Source organism: Acomys minous (genome assembly GCF_964271855.1).
Source record: "Acomys minous genome assembly, chromosome: 9".
In the NCBI taxonomy this organism is placed as follows: domain Eukaryota; kingdom Metazoa; phylum Chordata; class Mammalia; order Rodentia; family Muridae; genus Acomys; species Acomys minous.
Genome location: NC_140490.1, coordinates 116,650,435 through 116,671,578, shown reverse-complemented (window position 1 = coordinate 116,671,578; position 21,144 = coordinate 116,650,435). Strand labels below are relative to the sequence as shown.

Sequence of the window (21,144 nt, the reverse complement as noted above, 5' to 3'; positions counted from 1 at the left end):
CTTTTGAAATCCATGTCTTGAAGAAAAGACCACTGGATTTATGGACTTTGATGTGAGATGAATGATGATTTTTATTTTTTCAACCAATTGTGATTTAACAGCAGACTTGTGTGTGTGTATGATATGTGTGTGGTGTGTGTATGTGTGTGGTATGTGTGTGTGGTGTGTATGTGTAGTGTGTGTATATGTATGTATGGGGGTGTGTGTGATGTGTGTGTATGTGTGTATGGTGTATGTGTGGTTGTGTATATGTGTGTGGTGTGTGTATGTGTGTATGGTATGTGCATGTGGTTGTGTATATGTGTGTGTGTGTGTGTATGTTTGTGGTGTGTGTATGTGTATGGTGTGTGGTGTGTATGGTTGTGTACGGTGTATGTCTATATATGTATGTGTGTGTTCTATTTGTCTTATCTTTGCAAACAACACTCTAGAGTTCTTTGTTTTCTGTGTATTTGGGAGAAGGGGTAAGTAGGAAACTGGGTGCAGGCCATGCTGCCTGGCTACTGATACCCATTAGGACATTTTGCATTCTTCATTTAAGACTTTGTATCAAAGAGACACCAAGAACTGCAGAAATGCATTGATGCAATGAGACCAAAAGCCCAGGCTACTAAGGGAGTAAACAAGGAAATGGAGCAACAGAGGCTGTGGTTGCTTTGACCTCTGTCTCTGTATGGAGGTGGGATTGGAGGAACCGGTGGAGGAAGGGATAGAGGTGGTTGTAGGGGTGAGAACCAGGGAGCGAGTGGATGCAGAAGTGGAAGAAAGAGTAGAAGAAGGAGTAGAAGTGGTTGTGAGGAGGGAGTGTGGGAAACGGAGATGGGAGTGGGGAGAGGGTGGAGGAGGGAGTGGGGGGAGGGTGGAGGAGGGAGTGGGGGGAGGGTGGAGGAGGGAGTGGGGAGAGGGTGGAGGAGGAGTGGGGGGAGGGTGGAGGAGGGAGTGGGGGGAGGGTGGAGGAGGGAGTGGGGGGAGGGTGGAGGAGGAGTGGGGGGAGGGTGGAGGAGGGAGTGGGGGGAGGGGGAGGAGGGAGTGGGGGGAGGGTGGAGGAGGGAGTGGGGAGAGGGTGGAGAAGGAGTGGGGGGAGGGTGGAGGAGGGAGTGGGGGGAGGGTGGAGGAGGGAGTGGGGAGAGGGTGGAGGAGGAGTGGGGGGAGGGTGGAGGAGGGAGTGGGGGGAGGGTGGAGGAGGGAGTGGGGGGAGGGGGGAGGAGGGAGTGGGGGGAGAGTGGAGGAGGGAGTGGGGAGAGGGTGGAGGAGGGAGTGGGGGGAGGGTGGAGGAGGCAGTGGGGAGAGGGTGGAGGAGGGAGTGGGGGGAGTGGAGGAGGGAGTGGGGGGGAGTGGAGGAGGGAGTGGGGGGAGTGGAGGAGGGAGTGGGGGGAGTGGAGAGAGTGGGGTTGGGAGTGAAGGAGACAGTAGAGGTGGGAGTGAGCCTATTGGTTAGCCACCAGCTGTCTCTGAGAACACATGAGGAATTCCCCTCTTGTGAATAGAATTCACCTGTGGCACCTCTCTCTGTTTTTATGCTGTGACGGGAAATCTGCCACCTTCATGGGGGAACAAAGCACTGTGGAGTTGAGTTTGGAAAGCAAGGTGTGAATTGCGGCTGGCAAGGAGGCAAGCCAATTGACCTTATTTCCAGCAGACTTTTGTGTGACTCATGAGAGAGTCTAAAAACTCCCTGTGAGGAGGAAGACACACACCGTTTAGATGCATATGCACTGCTGGGATTCACATCCCAAACCCTAGAACCCTTGAGGAGCACTTCCATTTTGCTGAATACGTTGTGTTAATGAGAGGAAAGCCGCCTTCATTATTTTGGAGTCGCATCCTGAGGGTGCTTTGTAGTATTTCTGTTCTTCCTTCTACCCAAGCTGATATACTGTACTCTGAAAGATGTTGGAGGTGACCAAAGGGTTTGTGGTCCATCGCTGTCCTCTGCCTCCTTTTATCTCCCAGCTCAACAGCGTGGATGAACACCACCAGCAGGAAGTGACTTTTGTCCTTACTCTTTCCCCGAAGGCAGCAGAGGGCTGCCTCCAGCTGTTGGCAGGCTTCCTCTGGTGACAGCTTGTCAGGACCAGGGCTCCTTCAGCATAGGGTACTCTCTGAGCCTCCAACCACTGGGAGCCCAGGCCTCTTTTCTCTTTCCCAAGCAGAAAAACCTAACTGTGCTGGTTTCCATGGTGTTTCTGCCAGTTACTGCTGCCTCTCTCTCCTCCTCCCATCTGTGTGGCCTTGAGCACATCTTTGGCCAGCTGGAGGCTTGAGTGAGGTATATATGGAAGCAAATCTGTCACACAATGCCTTTTCCCGCCAACAGTGCCTTGACCATAGTTGCCCTCTACATACTCAGCTTAAAGGATCAAGACCGGCGCTTCCCAAGTCTCCCTCTGAGGTAAGAGTTCAGATCTTGTGTTCCTTTGAGAGAAGGACTGAAAAAAAAAAAAGAAAAAAAAAGATTTATTTATGTGTACGTGGGTGCCTGAGGAGACCAGAAGAGGGCACTGGATGCCCTGGAGTTGGGATTGCAGGCTGACTAAATTCACTGACATGAGGGTGAGGAACTAAACTTGGGTCCTTCGCAAGAAAGCCAGTGTTCCCAGTCTCTGAGCCATCACTCCAGCCCTGAGAGAAGGAGTCTTGAAGGCCTCTTTCACTAACCATTTTGCACTCTTTTCAGCAATATCACAAGCTCTCCCAAACCAGCTCTGCCATCCACAGCTCCCACTTCAGGTACCTAACGCATTTACCCTCACTGTGCCACCACTTCGTGTGACATAAACCCAGCCCGTTTCCCCTCACCGTGCCACCACATTGTGTGACCCTCCTTCCTCTCAATGCCTTGCAGTTCCCCATACAACTCTGGTGACCACACAGACCTCCCATCAAGTGCCTGAAATCACGTTCTGTGAGATCCTGCCGTGTCAGGAAACTTATTGCTGCCCCGTGTGGGGACCAAGAATATTATTTTCAAGCCCTGCAGCACAAAAACAACTGGAGGCAGAGAGAGAAATCCAACAGAGACATCGGGCAGGTAAACGATGCTCGAGCAGAAACAACCAGGCCTTTGAGTGTGGGGTTTTCCCTGTTGATATTTACTTGGATGGTGTGTGAATAGATCGAGCAAGACAGTGGCTCTGCTCCTCTGTTTGGCATAGCAAACTCTTTAAGGACACGGCCTCATGAACTGGTAACCATCTGAGTACTGAGCGCCTTCCTTGCGGAGGAGATCTTAGTTAATCATTTGTAATATTTACCCAGCAGAAAAGTTTCATTTGTCTGTCACCAGCCAAGATGGCAAGGAAATCATGTCCACGGGAGGTAATCATGTGTTGGGTTTTTTGTTTTTGTTTGCTTGTTTTGGTGTGCGGCTCATTAGGACTTAAGTGGTACAGAGTCTGGGCTTTCTGTCTAAACTAATTCTGGGAAAATACAAGAAACACTGAGGAAGGAAGGAAGGAAGGAAGGAAGGAAGGAAGGAAGGAAGGAAGGAAGGAAGGATACTATAATGAAAGGTAAACCGTGAGTTAGTGGAAACCAGCAGCTTGGCCTTCCAAGGGATTCTCTTGTCTCCTCTCCCCATAAGAGAGCTGGAACGGAGACCATGTGCTAAACAACCAGCACAATTTGCGCGAGTGCTGGGGAGTCAAATTCAGGTCGTCACACTTCTCCAGTGAATGCTTTATGTCCGCTAAGCCATCTCAGCGGATCCCTCAATATTTTTAAGTGCAAAAAGTTAGTACTCGGCTGGAGAGATGGCTGAGCAATCAACAGTGTTCCTGCCCTCAAAGGCAACCCGAGTTGGAGTCCCAGCACCCACATGACGTGGCTCACAACTGCCTGTAGCTCCAGTTTCAGGGGATCTGACGTTCTCTGGCCTCTCCAGCCACCGGCATGTATGTGATGCACAGAAACTCATGTAGGCACAAACATGTGCACTTAAGTAAAAATAAATAAATCTTTAAAAAGAAGAAACCAATAACCATCACAAGTTACCTAAAACCTTCAGCTCTGTGGAAGGGTGTGGAAGCTTGTTGTTGGCCAAACGTTTTCTGACCTTGGCTGTTCTCACTGGGGACATGGATGTCCTCCTGTAATAGCAGTCCGTAGAAGAGACCATCACACCTATACTAGATGGATCAGTGACATTGAATTCTAAAGAGGGAGAGGTCAGAGCTGGTCTACTCTTCATTTCTGGGGCTGGCTTTGGTCAGTAACAACCAGATCTCCACATAAGAGAACACCAGAAATAGCGGCTCTGAGTGACCTGGCTGATGCGCACAGCCCATCCTGAGCTTCCATATCTGTGGGAACCAGAAAAAGGTCTGCTGCGAAGTGCCTGGACGTGTCATAGATTGTCAGGGAGCAGCCACGCTAGGGACGTCTTGCCTTCTTGACCCTGAGCACCCACTGCTGACAAACTGTCATAATGACCTTATTGAGGAAAGCATCAAGAGCGAGTGTAGCTACAAATCTAGGTGACCTTCTGAACGAATCAGTTCAATTACTTTAAAGACAGCAGAAAGTTGCTTCCTCCCAAGCTCATGAGCAGCACTGTAAACCTGTTGATGCAACCACTCAGGCTTCCAAAGCTCTGCCTCAGAAGAGCCTCCGGTGTGTGTTGATGTGCCCATCTGATGACTGAATCACTGGGTAAGTTAGGACTGGAACCAGGGCTCTTGTTTCCATTATCATGGTTCCTCCCTGTCTGACATCCTGCCATCATCGATTTGGACTCAGGCCGTGCACACACGTGAGCCCATCTCTAAAAGATGCAGACCGCAACCACTCAGGGCATCTAGAAAGCCTCTCTCATGCCCTCATCCTCCTCGAGCCTGCCTCTAGCCATCAGGGTGTTCCCTGATGCAGGGTGTTGCCCAGAGCGGAGGACGGCTGCTCTTCTCTTGCAGATGCAGGTGTCTCCTCTGTCTAGAGCAGTGTTCCTCAGCCTGCGAGCCTCAACCCCTTTGGGAGTCAAAGGACCGTTTCACGACCTAAGACTATCAGAAAACACAGATAGTTACATTGTGATTCAGAACAGCAGCAAGATGACAGGTTGTAAGATGCTCTAGTGCATCCCCACAACAACAGGTATGAAGTAGCAATGAGAATAATTTTATGTTGTGGGGTCACCACAACATGAGGAACAGTATTCAGGGGTCACAGTGTTGGGAAGGTTGAGATCCACTGCTCTGGGGGTGGTGTATAGCCTCAGAGGTCCTAACACAAAGCAGGAGCATGCTGGGTGACTATGCTTTGTAACCAGATGGTTTTGAGACATGAAGAACAATTACAAATTAAGGGATAAAAATTAGAAAAAAAAAATAGGAGAGCTCTCAGTGGGATGCAGAGTAATATCTGGCAATTTACTCAGCCCCCAAAGACATTCATGAGACTGCTCCCAGAGGATTCAGACTACAATAAAGCAAGTGAAGGAAATTCTGTATTGTTATGACATGCTAAGTGCTAGCCATAATTCTTCTTTTAGGTCTGAGTTGATTGCTTAAGTCTTTGTAAAGCATCTTTCAGAAAAGCCACTCACCCCACCCCCACTCTATTTCCTACTCCTTGACAAAACATTTGAGAAAGATAGATCAGGAAGTAGAAAGTATTTCAGAATATTGAATTTCTACTCTGAGGAGCCAACTGAATACAGTGGATTAGGTTTTAACCCATGGAAACCGTAAAGATTTAAGTAGACAGGAGGGGTTCAAATACAAGAAACAACAAAAGATCTGTCACGAAAACATGTATGGAATTGTGATAAGTTGGTGAGCTTAAAAAAAAAAAATCAGAAAGCAAAACAGCATTTGGAATCCATGCTCATTTTGTTTTATACGTAAGAACAGATGTCCTAAAGAAAATGGTCCCTGTGCTAACAGCCTCAGCCACAATGGGTGGGGTGCATTGACCTCTTCCTACATGCCTGTTGCGATCACAGGGCAAGAAAGGCATCCCAAACACTGCACTGGAATTTAGCCTTCAGCAGTCACATGTAGTATGCTACCACCACCACCACCACCACCACGACCGCAGCAGGATATACTTCAGTTGGGTATCAGCTTAAATCTCTCCACTGTTTTTGTTTTGTTTTGTTTTGTTTTGTTTGTTTGTTTTATTCAGTCAGTTGGGAGCGCTCATCTACCAGTGGTGAAATGCACCCTTAGCTTTCTAATGAAAGTCAGTTGCTCTACACATTAAACTTACAGTGAGAATTGCTGGAAGGCGCCCATAGACAGAGGCATTCCCCTGTTTGACACAGCAGGATTGATGGTTTTTCCAATAGCCAGCTTTCATAGAAGGGACAAGTTAGGGGCAGTTTGTAGAGAATTTAAATTTTACTTTCTGCCTTTGAAAAAAGTCATTTTCACAATTTTAATCTATAAGGTTATTCCTTTTCAACCTCACTTAAAATTGTTTAAACTTTATTGTTATCATGTGAGAGTATATGAGTGTGCATGGTTATGAGTGTGGACATATAGTGCATGTGGGGGCTAAGGGATAACTTTACAGAGTCGGTTTGCTCTTTTCTCCTTTATGTGGGGTCTAGAGATAAAAGTTCAGGTTATGTGGCAAGCAGCGTTACCCACTGAATCATCTCTCTGTCCCTCAACCTCACCTTCAAAAATTATTTATTTAAAATTATACACAAATGCAAGTGCCTATGGCAGCCAGAAGAGGGCATTGGCTTTCTTGGAGCTGGATTTACAGGTGGTCGTAAACTGCCTGCCATGGATGCTGTGAACCACACTCAGATCCTCTGCAAGAGCAGTGCAAGCTCCAGATTCATTTTTGTTTTATTACTGCCTTAAAAAAAAAAAACCAACAAAAACAACAAAAACCTTTATCAGGGCATGGTAACACAAACCCAGAATCTCTACACTTAGGAAGATCAGCAGTTCTAGGTACTAGCCTACCTTAGATAGTAAGACCTTCTCTTAAAACACACACACACACACACACACACACACACACACACACACACACACACACACACACACAAAGAATATATCACAAGTTCTATGGAAGAAAGTGAATCTGTAGTGCTATTGCCAGAATTTAAAGTGAGCTTCTTTCCCTGCAGCTCAGCAAGAAAGAACAAAAGGCAGGGGAGAAACGGAGGGCAAGGAGACAGCCAGCTTCTACTTTCTCCTTAGGCCTCAGTTGCCTTGTAAACCTGAGGCCGTCTATAGACGCAATCTCAAGTGAAACCATCAGCAGAAGACAAGCACCTAAAATTATTATTGGAGCAGCTTGAATCTAAGAAATCTGGAAGCTCTGGGGGAAAGCATATATATATTTATGTACAAAAGAAAATGAATATTCAGTTTTCTAGAAACTTCTCATATCTCAAGATCCATTAATGGAATGCATCCTTTTGGGCTGCGTGTTCAGACACTTGTGTTGCCTGTAGGCCTTCTCATTCCTGTTCACTGAGAGGGGGAAGACATGTACCCTCTCACATCTGCTCTTGGCATCCTTCACGTCCTATCTTGGGAATTTTCCCTTTGGGTAGGGGAAGATATTTAAAGGTTAAACAACTGGCTTTTCTTTTCTGTTTCCTTCCTCTTTCTTTTCTCTTCTTCTGCAAACATTTGCAGAGTTCCAAAGAGAGCCTATGCATCGAGCCGCACACATAGACAAGTTCATGCTCAAGGTGTTCAGTCAGGTGTGTTGGCGTACTTTTAAAATCTATTTTTATTTTGGGTTCCTTATACCTCATTTTCCCTTTTCCACCCCAATCCCTTCCAATACCCCAACACTAGGTAGGAGAGAAAGCAGGTTAGTGGGGAGAAGGGGCGTAGTTGTCCTTAGCTACTTCCTGCTGTTTAGGGTCCTCGGGTTCCTTGGGGCAAGTCCAATCCTTGCTTTCAGGGCATCTCCAACTTCTCATCCAACTGCATCCCCAGCAACCAAGAGCAGCAGAGGCGAAGCACCAGCAGCCTTCTTCCTTTGCAGAGCCCCCAATCACTCCCCGGGGCTGGCTTTTATCTGCACTGCCAAAGACCACGCCCCTTGCACAAGGCGGTTCACAGCTGACAAAGATCGAGTGCCCTCTCAGGAGGCAACTATCAGGTGTGGACAAACTGGAGCAGCCTCCATATTCCACACGATACTTCTCAGACTTGATACACAGGACATTTTGAGGTCTGAGGCTTTTGGTGGCTTGGTCACAATTTCTTTTCAGGTGACCAAATTTACAGCAACTGAAGGACAGAGCATCTTGCTATCTGAGGCTTTTGGCCGCTTCCAGAAAAGTCAACAGTGGTAATCTTGTAACCTGAGGGTGCTTCTCTGGCAGCTCAGTCTGTTCAAGGTTAACCTTTTTTCTTGAAATGGGCTGTTCCTCTTTAACCTTTTTTCCCTGTAAGGTCTTCTGCTCCTCCTGGCTTCCCAGCACACCCAGGAGCTGTAGGAACATAACCCTGAAAGTGCACGGAGCAGGGCAGGGCAGAAATGGTGGGAAACTCCAGCTCTCAGGTACCAGGTGTCCTTCCTTTACCAAAGGCGCTTTTTGCTTTCCCTTCAACCTCTACCCGCAGACTCTTTAGTTGCCCAGCCAACTCTGCAACCCTTTCCAAAAGGAGAGAATTTAGCGACACTTTTAGTTTTTCTATTTCACCCACTCACAACTTTTCCAGTTGTTCAGTCATTCCCCCAACCTTTTAAAAACTGGAGTGCAGGACGAAGACAATGAAACAAAACCAGCGACTCCCCTCTGGGGGCAACGTGGGAGAGAACCAGTGGCAGAAGCCACGTTAAACCTTTTGCTCATATCCTGGAACAGCATATTCATTTTTCTACACCCTGCGGCCTCCTCTACGCCATTAACCCAGATTTTCCATTATTCCAAGCCCTATGCCTGGGCGCCAATTATAAAAGTATCTTTTATTTTCCTGTTTCAATTGTTGTCTGGGAGGCTCACTGCCTCCTTCTGCTGGCCTAGGCCTAGTCCTGGAAGTTTCTAACCTCTCTACAATCTAAACCTAGGTCTAGATTGTTTCCAGCCTCTGAGAATTATTGCTGAATAAGCTCACCCTTGTTCTTTCTGAGCTCTGAGCAGGCTGGTTCAACTCAGCTGTTCTGGCTCAAACTCTTCTCCCAGCTGACTAATTCAATCTGGCTTCTCTCTCAGCCTCTGAATTGCTCTGCTTGGCCTCAAACTAACTCAGCAATCTGCTCTAATCTTCTGGCTTCTTGTTTTCTGGCTCATTCTGTCTTCACCTGAGTTCTTTCTCTGCAACCCATCTCTCTATTACTGTCCTGGTAAAACTGCCTCCTCTCTCTGAAAAACTGCCTCTTAAGCAGCTTCTCTTTCCTCTTTCTTCTCGTGTTGGGCATATCTTATTCTGTGAAATCTTCTCTGATTTGTCACCTTTTCTGCCACTCAATTAGATATCACTTTCTAACACGGGTGCGTCTATCTACAAACTAACTTTACCTTCATTTGGGATTAAAGGCATGTGCCTCCACACCTGGATCTAAGCTTTTCTTTGCCTGAAACTTGCTCTATACCAGGCTGGTCTTATACCAGAGCTGAACTCAGATCTGCTCACCTCTGTCTCCTGGATGCAAGGCATGTTTATATCCTAGCCGGATCACACAGACCTAGAAAGGTCTTTGGATGTGCTCTCATGCCAGAACAGCCATGTTCTGAATTAGCATTCCTCAACGCAGGCAAACAGTGTGCAAGCAAGCCCTTCCACCTAGTGTAAAAAGTGCAGAAGAGAGAGTTTTCAAGAAAGATTGTCTCCCAAATACTGTGCCTACTTGCTTCTTCCTGTCCTGAAAACTGAGTGTAGAAACTTGAATGTAGACATAAATGTGAAAAACAAAAATAAAACAAAAGTCAGTTCCCTGTGGTGGTTTGAAGATGTTCTCCACAGTCTTGGACATTTGAGTGCTTTGTCCCTAGTTGGTTGTGCTGTTTGCGGAGGCTTAGTGGGTGTGGTCCAGGTGAAGGAGGCATGCCATTGAAGGTGCCTTCTGGGTCAATAAAGTAACCTATCCCTCTAGGAGTTGCCTTGGTCATAAATTAAAAAAAAAAAAATGATCATGAGAAAACACTGGAGAAGAGCAGCTCACAAAGGAAAGGCTCTCTTGACTGAAGGTTTTAGGGGATACATTCAGGGTAGGCCTTTCCCTGTCAGGTGTTGTCTCATATAGCCGCCATCTTTGAAATGCCCCTACTGACACACACAGAAATGTACTATACTAATCACCTAGGCTACGGCTTCTTAAACCTTTCTACCGAGGATCCTTTTTATCTGAGAAATTTCAAGTGACCCTTGGTATATAAGCATATAAAATAGATATAAAAAACAAACGTTTACTGCTACCATGTGTATGTGTGTGTGTGTGTGTGTGTGTGTGTGTGTGTGTGTGTGTGTGTTAAAGAAATTCGTTTTAAAACACTTTTGGTATTCATATAATATTAATAATAACATGTAAATTTATTTTAAAAACATTAGATGGCTTATAACTACCTTTAACTATAGTTCCAGGGGATTTGTCACGCCCCTCTTTGGGTACCTTCACACACAGGATGATAGTACATCTATACCCTCAGGTGCATACACATAAAAAAGAGAAATGTGTAAAAAAAGAATTAAATCTTGGTTGAATACTTGATACTGAAGGACCCAGAGCATCTCCATTCTTTTTTGGAATTGTTCAACACTTGGACCTTGTCATCACTGAGGCTAAGCATGTCTTTGCATAAATACATAGTATATAATTGCAGACCCATGTTTAGGGACATTTTAGAAACCATTAGAAATTCTTTCCTAATCCCAAGCCAGGATTCATTTAATGACTTTTTTTTTTGAAACTCAAACCACCAACCCAAGTGACAATCTTTAATGTCAAACATTCAAACACCATCCACCCAAAAGGTACACTAACTTGGCATCTTCGTGCTAAGACGTGGTGGTAGGAAACTACTGTAAGTCCTTGCTTTCTTTTATTGAATGATACATTTCTCTAAGCCCAAGAAGCTTTGTAGTCAAGTGAAAGCATGCCTGTGTGCCATAGTTTTGAATGAGGGACCAAAGCCATCTTAGTTGGTATTGGGTGGGTGGTGTGATAACAAAGTGCGCATGGAGTGTTCAGAAGCAAGGCCACACTGAAGTGGCCTGCCTGAGTGCCATCAAGTGCTGCCTAAAACACCCAGAACTCAGTAAGCATATTCTTTTGAATTAATTTTTGGTGGCTGTGCAGTCAAGGCTCTTTTACTATTGCCAACCATTTTACAACTGTCACATTTTTAAGAAACTGTGGCTGATTCATTCCTCAATGAAACTGAGTTGACAACCAAGGCTGGCCATCTCACTGCCAGGTGATTGCTCTCAACATCTGATTTCAAAAGGTTTATTTGGGGCTGGAGAGTGGCTCAGAGGTTAAGAGCACTTGTTGCACTTCCTGAGGACCCAGGTTCGGTTCCCAGCACCCAGATGTGGACACACAACCATCTGGATCTCCGGTTCCAGTGCCTCCCGACCTCTTCAGGCATAGGCACATGCCTGCTGTACACTACAGGCATGCAGGCAAAACTTCTTACACATGAATAATCTAAAACACTTTTTAAATAATAAAAAATTGAAAGATTCATTTTGCGTAGCCCTGATACTGGAGCAGTGCCCTCTTTAAAATAGCTCTGGAAGTGGCATGTTCTACTGTAGACAGAGTGGCTGCCCTGGCTCGGCCCCACCCCAGTGATCTGATGCCTGTCTTCAGCTGCCTGGGTCCTCCCCCTACAGTTTAGACTCACTTCTTTTCTGCGTGGGTCTTGTTTCTTTCATGTAATTCTAGGATGGCAGAGCGGCAGTGCACAGAGTCAGGCAGTTTGGAATGTAAGCACTTCTCTCTTATTCCTTCTGTTCGCCTGTCTTAGTCTGTATTTTCTATCTTTTACCCTTGACTTCATCTGTCAAGTAGAGAAAGCATCCTTTTGGGCTGTCATTGGGTGTTCAGAACAACATAGAAAATGTCAATGGATAGTTGGTATAGTGGTCATTATTTACCCTTCGCTGCAAATATATGTTATATGATTTTTCCCTAATATGGAAATATACAAGTTATTAACCAACCAAGAAGGAGCGGTTTTATAGTTCTGCCTCCAATGCTGTTTGAATGACGGCTGATGCTCATCATTTTACTGCAGAGTTTGTTTGCTTCTATTTATTTTTCTTCATTTTTACTCAGTCTAACCATACTATCCAATTTAATAGGATCTATTATGTAGGAGAGAGGCCATGGCATAGGCAGGGCAGAAAAAGCCAGTGGGAACAAATGCATCCTTGACTCCTCGCCCTAGTGATGCTGGGACTAAATTCTTAACAGACTGTTCCCCAACTCCATCACCTAACTCTCCTCTGAATGTCCAGGATAGGCCAGAAATTAGATTCCAATATACATGCGGTTGTTTCATCCTCGCCCCTGGTTTCTGAATGTTTACTTGTAATGATTTTTATTCTCACCCCCAAAATAAAGGAACTAGGATCCTCAGCAACCACATAGGAGCCAGGCTTGGGCTGGACACAGCTGCTGCCTTTAGGGCCTGTTCTCACCCAAGTAGAATTGACATCAATATAGATGAGGAGGGAGATAGATGACAGCGCAGTGAGGGGCCCCTTAGGGCTGCCCAGCACAGGAATGGCCTGCCCCTGGACTTCTGAGTCTTCGCCACTGCATACATTCACACAGACACCCCCTGGTGACTGATTTTAGTTGTTTAAATATTGCATAAGCAGTGCTGAGAGTTACCCTAAGGTACATACATCTAATGCCTTTGATTAGCATCATTTTTTTTTTTTTACTCAGACTCTAGATGAGAAATAAAGCTACTATTAGCTTCTAACTAATCAGATAATAATGCTTCCTTAATATGATCCAGACCATCCCAGGACTTACGGAGGGTCAGAATAATAAGGTTTCTTACTTTGGAATGGTCAGGAAGGAATGAAAACACATTTGAAGTGAAGGGGTAGCACACATGGCATATGCCGTGGGCCAGGGCCAGATGTGCATCACTGACTGAGGAGCATGAGCCGTGGCCCTGGGGAGGAGGCAGCTGTGAGCTATGGGGCCTTCTGGAATGGTGGTGTAGTCTGCTCAGGCTGCCATGACAGAATGCCCCTGACTGGGTGGTGTAAACAGCAGACATTTGGTTTAGTTTTTGTTTTGTTTTGTTTTTGTTTTTAAACACTTTTGGAGGCTAGAGGTCCAAGCTCTTGGTGTCAACAATCTAGCTTTTTCGGAGGTCTTCCCTTTGGCTGCATAAGGTCACCTTCTTGCCATGTCCTTGTGTGCTCGCACAAGGGGTCCCGTGGTGTCTCGCTGTCATCCCCTGCTCTGATGAGGACAGCTGTCAGATTGGACTAGCGCTCGCTCACTGCCTCACATCCTCTTAATCCCTCTTTAAAGGCCATATCTCCAAACAGAGTGGCATTCTGAGGAAGAAAGTGTTGGGGTTTCAACATACAATGGGGCGTGTGCAACTTACCCGCAACACCCTCTCTGGTGAGGGTGAGAATACTCTATTCTCTAGATCTGGAACAAATGGGCTAAGGTGTGGGTGAGTGTGAAGGTGGGACAGGGTGGGGATGTGTTCACCTCACAGCTCAGTCAGCCTTTTATCATCATGAAGAAGCCCTCATGACTGACAGATGTTTTTACTCTTCAGAAGACAAAAGCAAATCATTCCTGACAAGAAATGCGCTGATCAGCCCCAACTGGGAAAGTGACTGTAAGTTGACATTTAAGTGACACTGTGTTTGCCCTCTGGGACTAGGCAGCCCCACAACCTTGCGAGCATTACTGGAGTGAGCAACAGGAGCAAAAAGACAACCACCCTACCTGCCACACCTACCACCACCAGACAGACAGACAGACAGACACACACCACTGTGGCCACACCTTATAATCCAGTCATCTTGAATATTAATGAGGCATTCAGGAAGGTCACCTGCAGCCGGATAAGCTGTGGTTGAGCTCCTTGATTTTAATGATGTCTCTGAAGTTCCCGCCTTTCCCATTTGTTCTGACTGTATTTTTAGTTCTTTTTTTTTTTTTTTTTAATTTCCCGAAGCAGACTGCATGTCATATCATATCCCCCATCTCTAGTAAATTCCAATTTAGCAGGAGTTCTATAGTCCAGAAATTCTTCTGGATGTGATGCAGGCTGTTTCTAGGAGCCTGAGTTTTTAACTAACAGTCTCTTAAAATTTGCCGTAATTACTCACCCCCCAAAACAAGCACAACAGCCTTGCGCAGACCTTTACTTTCTTTTCTCATTTGGGCGGGGAACGGGACTCGTCTGTCTAGGACTCTCTTAGCTTATGTCGGGGGGCTTGAGAAGGAAGCATGCGCACACCCCCTTCCCTCTGCTCAGGGCTTTACTTCCTCTTCTCTGCTTCTCTTTGACCCAGGGATTGATACCACCATCACTTCTATTCAGATTATGGAAATCCAGCAGATGATAGACCGCCGGTACTGCAGCAGGATGCTCCACTGCGGGTGGGTAAGCCGCCCGCGATGCCCTGGCTGCTTCTGGAAGTCACTCAGCATTATAGTTTTGAGACTGGAATCAAAACCAAAGCTTCGTACTGAAGTGTTTACGTGGCTCCCTAAGGAAAAGCACACTGGGTACATGGAAGATGAGGAAGTCAGTCGGAAGTGGTTGGTGCTAGCACCTATCAGTAAATCACAGGCCCCACGATCCAGATCTCCTCATTTAACGGTTAGATCCAAAGCGAAATCCCGGGGACCAATGCCCAGAGTGGCTAGTTGATTTTGAACACAAGATGGACATAGGTGACGTGACCGCTAAAGGTATGGTTGGAATTGCTGAGGAAATCCAGCTCAGCTTAGTGTATCTTCTATTTTAGGAGGCAAATAATTGTCCAGACACTCTAGACATTTGAGGCAATGTCCACCCCCGGTGTGTATGGCCCTGACACAAGGCAGTCGTGATATGTCCGGACACGTAGAGCACAAGCGGCTACAGCAAGTACAAATGCAGATTGTAGACGTTCACAATGGAGCTTATGTCTTAATTTGATGCTGACCTGTTGGGTGCCTAGACGTGAGGTGTTCCTTTCAGTTGGGCGGGGTCACATGCCCTATTAGTTCTAATCAACCCAATAGATTAAGGCTTCAAGTTGATGGCTTTGAATTATAAAAATAACATGTATTTAAAAATTACTTGTGATACCTGTATTTGTCAGCACACTGAACTCTCACGTTAGCTCTAAGAAGTTGATGTTATTTGTCTCTGTGTTGCGGTTTTCTGTGAGCCGAACAAGTTTGCTTTGGATCGCCCTCTAGTAAGCATCCAAGACAGGTGTTAGGCACCATGGTAGACTGACTTTGTGAGGATGGGTCAGATGACTCAGGCCCATTCTAGACTCAAGCAAAATGCTCGTTTTCATACATTAATTTCTCACCTAAAAGACAGGGCTGTTGTCAGTTGAGTGGCAGTGCTGAGAAGCAGCAGGTATTGGAAGGTAAATGACAGGATAGGAATTCCACGCGTTTAAGCTTCCCAGTTGAGCTATAGGCTCGAATACAAAGGCTGTGTGTGTGTGTGTGTGTGTGTGTGTGCGCGCGCGCACGTGCACATACATGTGTATGTGTGTGTCTACCAATAATGTTAGGATTTTCAGCTTTTTGACAGTTTAATAAGTAAAAATTAAATATATTCCTGGTGCACAATATGATGTGCCTTTTTATATCTTCATATAAAACTCATTTAATTTTAGTTTTTTAAATATAGTCAAAAGTAAAAATTGTACATATCCAAGATTCACAATGCGATGGGTTTTTTAAAAAGTGATTTATTTTATGTGCATTGGTATTTTGCCTGCATGTGTGTCTGTGTAAGGGTGTCAGAGCCCTTGGAATTGGTGTTACAGACAGTTATAAACTGCCATGTGGGTGCTAGAAATTGAACCCGGGTTCTCTGGAAAAGCTACCAGTGTGCTTAACCACTGAGCCATCTCTCCAGGCCCCCACAACATGATGTTTTTATATTCTTAAAGATGGTAAAATGCTGGCTTTTTCAACTCCCTATGTTTTTTTTTTCTTTCACATTTTGGCAATTAGTTTAGTATAATTTAAAGAAAATCTAAAGTGGCTGGTTCTTTCTCCCTTATCTGATTTGTGTTGTTTCCCGAGCATGGAATGGCCAATTACATGGAGTGCTTGGTTAAATACATACATGCCATTCACTGGAGTGTTTCATTACCGTGGTGGGACACCTCCTTCCCTGTAAGCATCCCCGTCTGGTACGTGGGCCCAGGGATAAGAAGGCTACCTTACAATTCCCTCCATCATTGAGTGGTAACCAGGGCTATCGCAGTGTGGCTGACTTTCCTTCAAGTACACACATTTTCTTCCCAGGGCGATTTTAAGTTTACTTCATTTTACTTCTGAAATTTGTTTCTCTATGACCAAAGTAATTTCTTATGCATTTGATTTTGTATGTTTGGTTTTTCCATATTTTATATTAAGACACAAACAAGTTCACACTGACATCGGATGAAGTCTATCTCTGAAAACTACAGGAATAGGAGCAAATTAAACTCAAGTCTCTAAATTTACCAGATGATATTTTTTAGCTAACACAGTGTGTAGCAATTGTCAAAAATCCCTTTGCAGCTTTTTGGGAGTGTGTTTTGACTTGTGATTTTATTTTCTTCTAAAATTAGGCCTGGACATTATAACTATAATATTCCTGTTAATAGGAACACACCCACCAACGTCAAATTCTCTCTGGAAATCAAGTAAGTGTGTGGTTGTATGAAACAACGGTGCTTGCTCATTCACTGAACAGTAAGGCCCAAGTGTTGCCCAGCTGTTGTCATAGTTCAGTGAGTTAGGGGGTGAAATGCTGTCAGTCCGTGTTGACTGATAAAGCATACCAAGAGTGGAATCATGCAGGCCCCTTCAGGAATGAGGGGACTGGAAGCCATATTCCTGTCTGTAGGAAGTCTGATATTCACAGGCCACGGGGTTCTCCTGATGGCCTCCTTTGAACACCAATATTAACATGGCCCCCAGATTGGAGCTGAACATTTTGGTGACCTCCCAGTGGGACTCAAATGCAGGTGGTATTCATTTGCTTTAGGACAGGGGGGAAAATGAGCCTGAGTTTTGAACCGGCCAGACCAGGATTCAAAGTATGTCTGTTACTTCTTCATTTTGTGATCTTGGAAGAGGCAGTTACAGTCTGTGCTACCATTTTTTCCACCTATAAAATGGGTATTACATTACATAATACCACTGCATGCGGAGCTGTTACGAGATATTGTTAACACTGATGAAATTAGTAACTGCCACTTACTGAGCACAAACAACTGTCATATAGTGCACACGTTAATAATGGGACATTTAATCCTCACAAACAGCCCTCCCAGAATGAGTTTTTTTCCTCAATTTATTCTTGACAGGTGGGACACTGGGGAACGCAGGTCAGACATGCATTCTGGAGCTGGAGAGATGGTTCAGTTGGTAGAGTGCTTGCAAGCATGAGGGGACAAGTTCAATCCCCAGTACCATGTAAAAAGCTGGGCGCAGTAGTGCTTACTGTCAAGCCTTGGGTGAGCTGATGGGTTCTCCTAATATGGTAGGAAGTGATAGAGGAAGGCAGCCAACATTGGCCTCTGGCCTCCACAGCATGCACACGCATGAATACGTACTACACACATATAAAAAACATGCTCTGAATTCACAGCTGTAAGGGGGTGGTGGTGCTACGCTTCTGGGTGTGGCCCCCGTCATTCTCTTGCTTATCTTGTAAGAAGTGTGTAAGGCGATGCCCGTTCCTGGCCCCCTCGAGGCAGTGAATAGGAGCTTGTTTTACAGCTACAATTCCTCTAAAACCACGGATATGAGCTGTAATTTAATCACCGCGAAGCTCAGATTTCATTTGTCATGTGGTGGTATGGACCAAGCCCCAGCGCATTAGGCAGATGCTCTACACTGAGCTACCTGTCCAGAGTTTGGGTATTTTCAGACAGTGTAGCTCAGGCTGTCCTGGCACTCACAGCTTCTACTTCCCAGGAGACAGGATTCCAGGCGTGTCCTGCCATATGTGGCTTGTCATTCTCATACCCTAAGTAATTATAACTTCCCGCCCACTTCACTCAAACTTCTGCAGGAAGCTTCTCTTAGGAAGGAGTTTTATTTAAATAGTTTCTCAGTTCCAGTCGTACCCTTTGCTCCTGCATTTTCACTCTTCCCCTTTCCTCTAACCTCTCCACTTCCCCGTGCTCCCATGGTTCTGCCCTTCACCCGCCCTCCACCATCCACCACGCCCATGCCACAAGGTAGTCAACTGTGGTTCAAAAATATCGAATGGAAGTTTCTAGAAATAAACAATTCTTACATTTTAAACATTTTAAAAAAGAATATGTTGTTATAACTATTCCTATTTTTTTTTATTTTAGTGTTGTTTATCTCTTGCTGTACTTAATTTAAAAATCACTCCCTCTCACAAGGATGTATGAGAACAGATAGTAGACGCCAGGGTTGGTGCTATCTGCAGTTTCAGCATCTACTGGGTGTCTCTGAGAAGAAGCCCTGAGGATGAGGGAAGTACTCATCCTCTTAGGAATGATTAATGAGTCGGCCGTCAGGGAAGAAAGCGCTCCACCCCTTTTCTTGTAGTTCTTCTGCCCTCATAACTCTAAAAGATGGTAATTTTTTTTTTTTAAGGTAGCTCTTTGACAACTTCGAGCATGTACCTAACGCATTCCGGCTACTCTGCACCCTGCTGCCTCTCAGCTCCTCCCCACCTCTATCCACCTCTCCTCCCTTCGAATGAAGTCATTGCTAATGTCTGCTTGCCACGTTATTTCAAACAGCATCAACCCAAACCAGGGCTTGTGGCGTCTAAAGCCTTAGGGGCTCCAGATAAACGTTAATTCAACTGCCAGTGGGAAAGAGAAGAGATATACCCCAAAGCAATGATAACATGTGGTGACAAGATGTTTGGATTAGGGATTAGAGTCATGATTCTAGGCTTAGGACCCTATGGCATGAGTCATCTGAGGGTCAGCCTCCCTCCGTAGCAGTGAGAGGAGAGTGAGCCTCCTGCTGTCACCGAGGATTACACAGCAAAATGCCTGTTTTTGACGGCGCTGGCTACTTCTGTGTCAACTCAACCCAAGCTATAGTTATCTAAGAGGAATGAAACTCAATTGAGAAAATACCTCCATAAGACTGGGTTGTAGGCAAGCCTGTAGGACTTTTTCTAGCTTAGTGGCTGATGGGGGAGGGCCCAGCCCACTGTGAGTGGTGCCACCCCTGGGCTGAGCAAGCCGTGGGGAGCAAGCCAGTAAGCAGCACCCCTCCATGGCCTCTGTATCAGTTCCTGCCTCTAGGTTCCTGCCATGTTTGACTTCCTGTCCTGACTTCCTTCCGTGATAAACAGTATAGGGAGAGCATAAACAAAATAAACCCTTTCCTCCCCGAGTTGCTTTTGGACATGGTGTTTCATCATAACAACCCTGACCAAGGCACAGGCCCAGGGAGAATGAGTTACATGCCCAGCAGTTCATCTTCTTATCAAAATGTAGCCTAGTAGAGTCTACTAACAGCTTCTGCCCCCTTTCCTCGTCTCTTGAAGCACAACAGAGCCACTGATAGTCTTCCAGTGCAAATACACCCTCGGGAATATATGTTTCCACAGTCAACGGGAAAGAACCCAAAGCCATGGAGAAGAGGCTCAGATGACCCAGGTAATGTTTTCTGCCTCCTTAGCATTATGTCCTGGTTCAAGCAGACAGCCTTCAGCATGCTTCTTCTTCCTGTTGAGGGAAGAATGCCTAGAGCAAAATGCCAACGCCTGTCCCTGGCCACCTCGCTTGGCAAGGCATCTTTAAGAGACGGCAGACTGGTCTGGTGACATACATAAAAGAGAGAGCATAGAGCCTCTCCCACAGTTGTCAAGGGCATGCTGCCCTAGCCTGCCCTCCTTCCCACACGTGGTGTGAGACAGGTGTGTCTCCTTCCTTCCTTAGGGATATCAGCACATTTGGAGCCTCCCCGTGGCCCCTTTCTCCGACAGCGCATACCATTTCCGAGTGGCTGCACCAGTAAGCATGCTTGGTTTTTTTTCTCCCTTTTCCTCTTTAGTAGGAAATTAAACATGCGATAAATAAAAGTAATGTTAATGAAAGTTAATGTTTACATTCATCCCTTCCTTTCCCTTTGCCCACAGGATTTAGCGGACTGTTCGACGGATCCTTTTTTTGCTGGGATTTTCTTCACAGATTACTTCTTTTACTTCTATCGACGTTGTAGCTAATTTATTCAAGTTTGAGGACTTTACTGAAGAAAAGCACTCAGAAATACAGTTAACAGCGACCGGTATTTCCTCTCCCAATGTCTTTTACCTTTCTGTCAAGCACTCATATTTTTGCTGAAGGACCCTTTTAGGCGTGGCTTCCAGTGGTTTTGAGGCTTAATGAGGAGAATAAAGTGTTTGCTGGAGCTTGAGAAAACACAGTGTTTGGTTTTTTGTCACAATTGTGAAGGAAACACTTCTGTGTTCTCTTATGGAAGAAGCTGTGAGGGCAAAATAGTTTTACTCTGGTTTGTTTCATTTCTAGGCCTTTGAGGGAATAAAAGGCAACATCAACTCGGATGCATTAAACATGGAGAATTTGTGACAAGGTGGGGGAGGGATGGAGCTGTGCAAGAGGGTGAATGCTGTGTGATGCTGAGTGTGAATTTAGGCAAACTATTGTGTGCATGCGAGTGATATATATTTACATATATACACATACATGTAAACACTAGGGTATAAACCTGTCTTGATAGTGAAATGGATGCTGGATTTTCTGTGTGGAGATGACAGAAGCCCTTTATGCTGGGGCCTTGTTCTGCCTTGTGGTGCATAGCCCCTTGGAGGGCCAGGCCAGTGCCTGCAGACTCCCCTCCCTCTGTCTGCCCAGTGTCCCCAGGACTTCATACAGGGGGGCATGGCCTCTTGTCTTAGGAGCAATGAATGAAAGGCCATTTTTGTTAGCAACCACCTCCGGACCCATTTCCTCTACGCTGCTAGCTTTTAGAAAGCTGAGTGCCGAGCCACACAACCACAGTTCCATAGCACAGGCCTGCACAGTGCCTGGCTTCCCTTTA

At 45.6% G+C, this 21,144-nt stretch overlaps 1 protein-coding gene across 1 annotated transcript in view; it reads left to right on the top strand.

Moving 5' to 3' along the window:
- The window catches only part of MYRFL (myelin regulatory factor like), a 66,038-nt gene extending 45,522 nt beyond the window's left edge, over positions 1–20,516 (top strand). Inside the window, exons 15-23 of the mRNA XM_084795357.1 lie at positions 2,318–2,392; positions 2,678–2,730; positions 2,846–3,031; positions 13,682–13,744; positions 14,427–14,514; positions 16,707–16,781; positions 19,628–19,739; positions 20,022–20,096; positions 20,222–20,516. Coding sequence (XP_084651483.1) covers positions 2,318–2,392; positions 2,678–2,730; positions 2,846–3,031; positions 13,682–13,744; positions 14,427–14,514; positions 16,707–16,781; positions 19,628–19,739; positions 20,022–20,096; positions 20,222–20,308 — 814 coding nt within the window. The 3' untranslated portion in view covers positions 20,309–20,516. The remainder of the gene's footprint in view (positions 1–2,317; positions 2,393–2,677; positions 2,731–2,845; positions 3,032–13,681; positions 13,745–14,426; positions 14,515–16,706; positions 16,782–19,627; positions 19,740–20,021; positions 20,097–20,221) is intronic.
- The last annotated feature ends 628 nt before the right edge of the window (positions 20,517–21,144 follow it).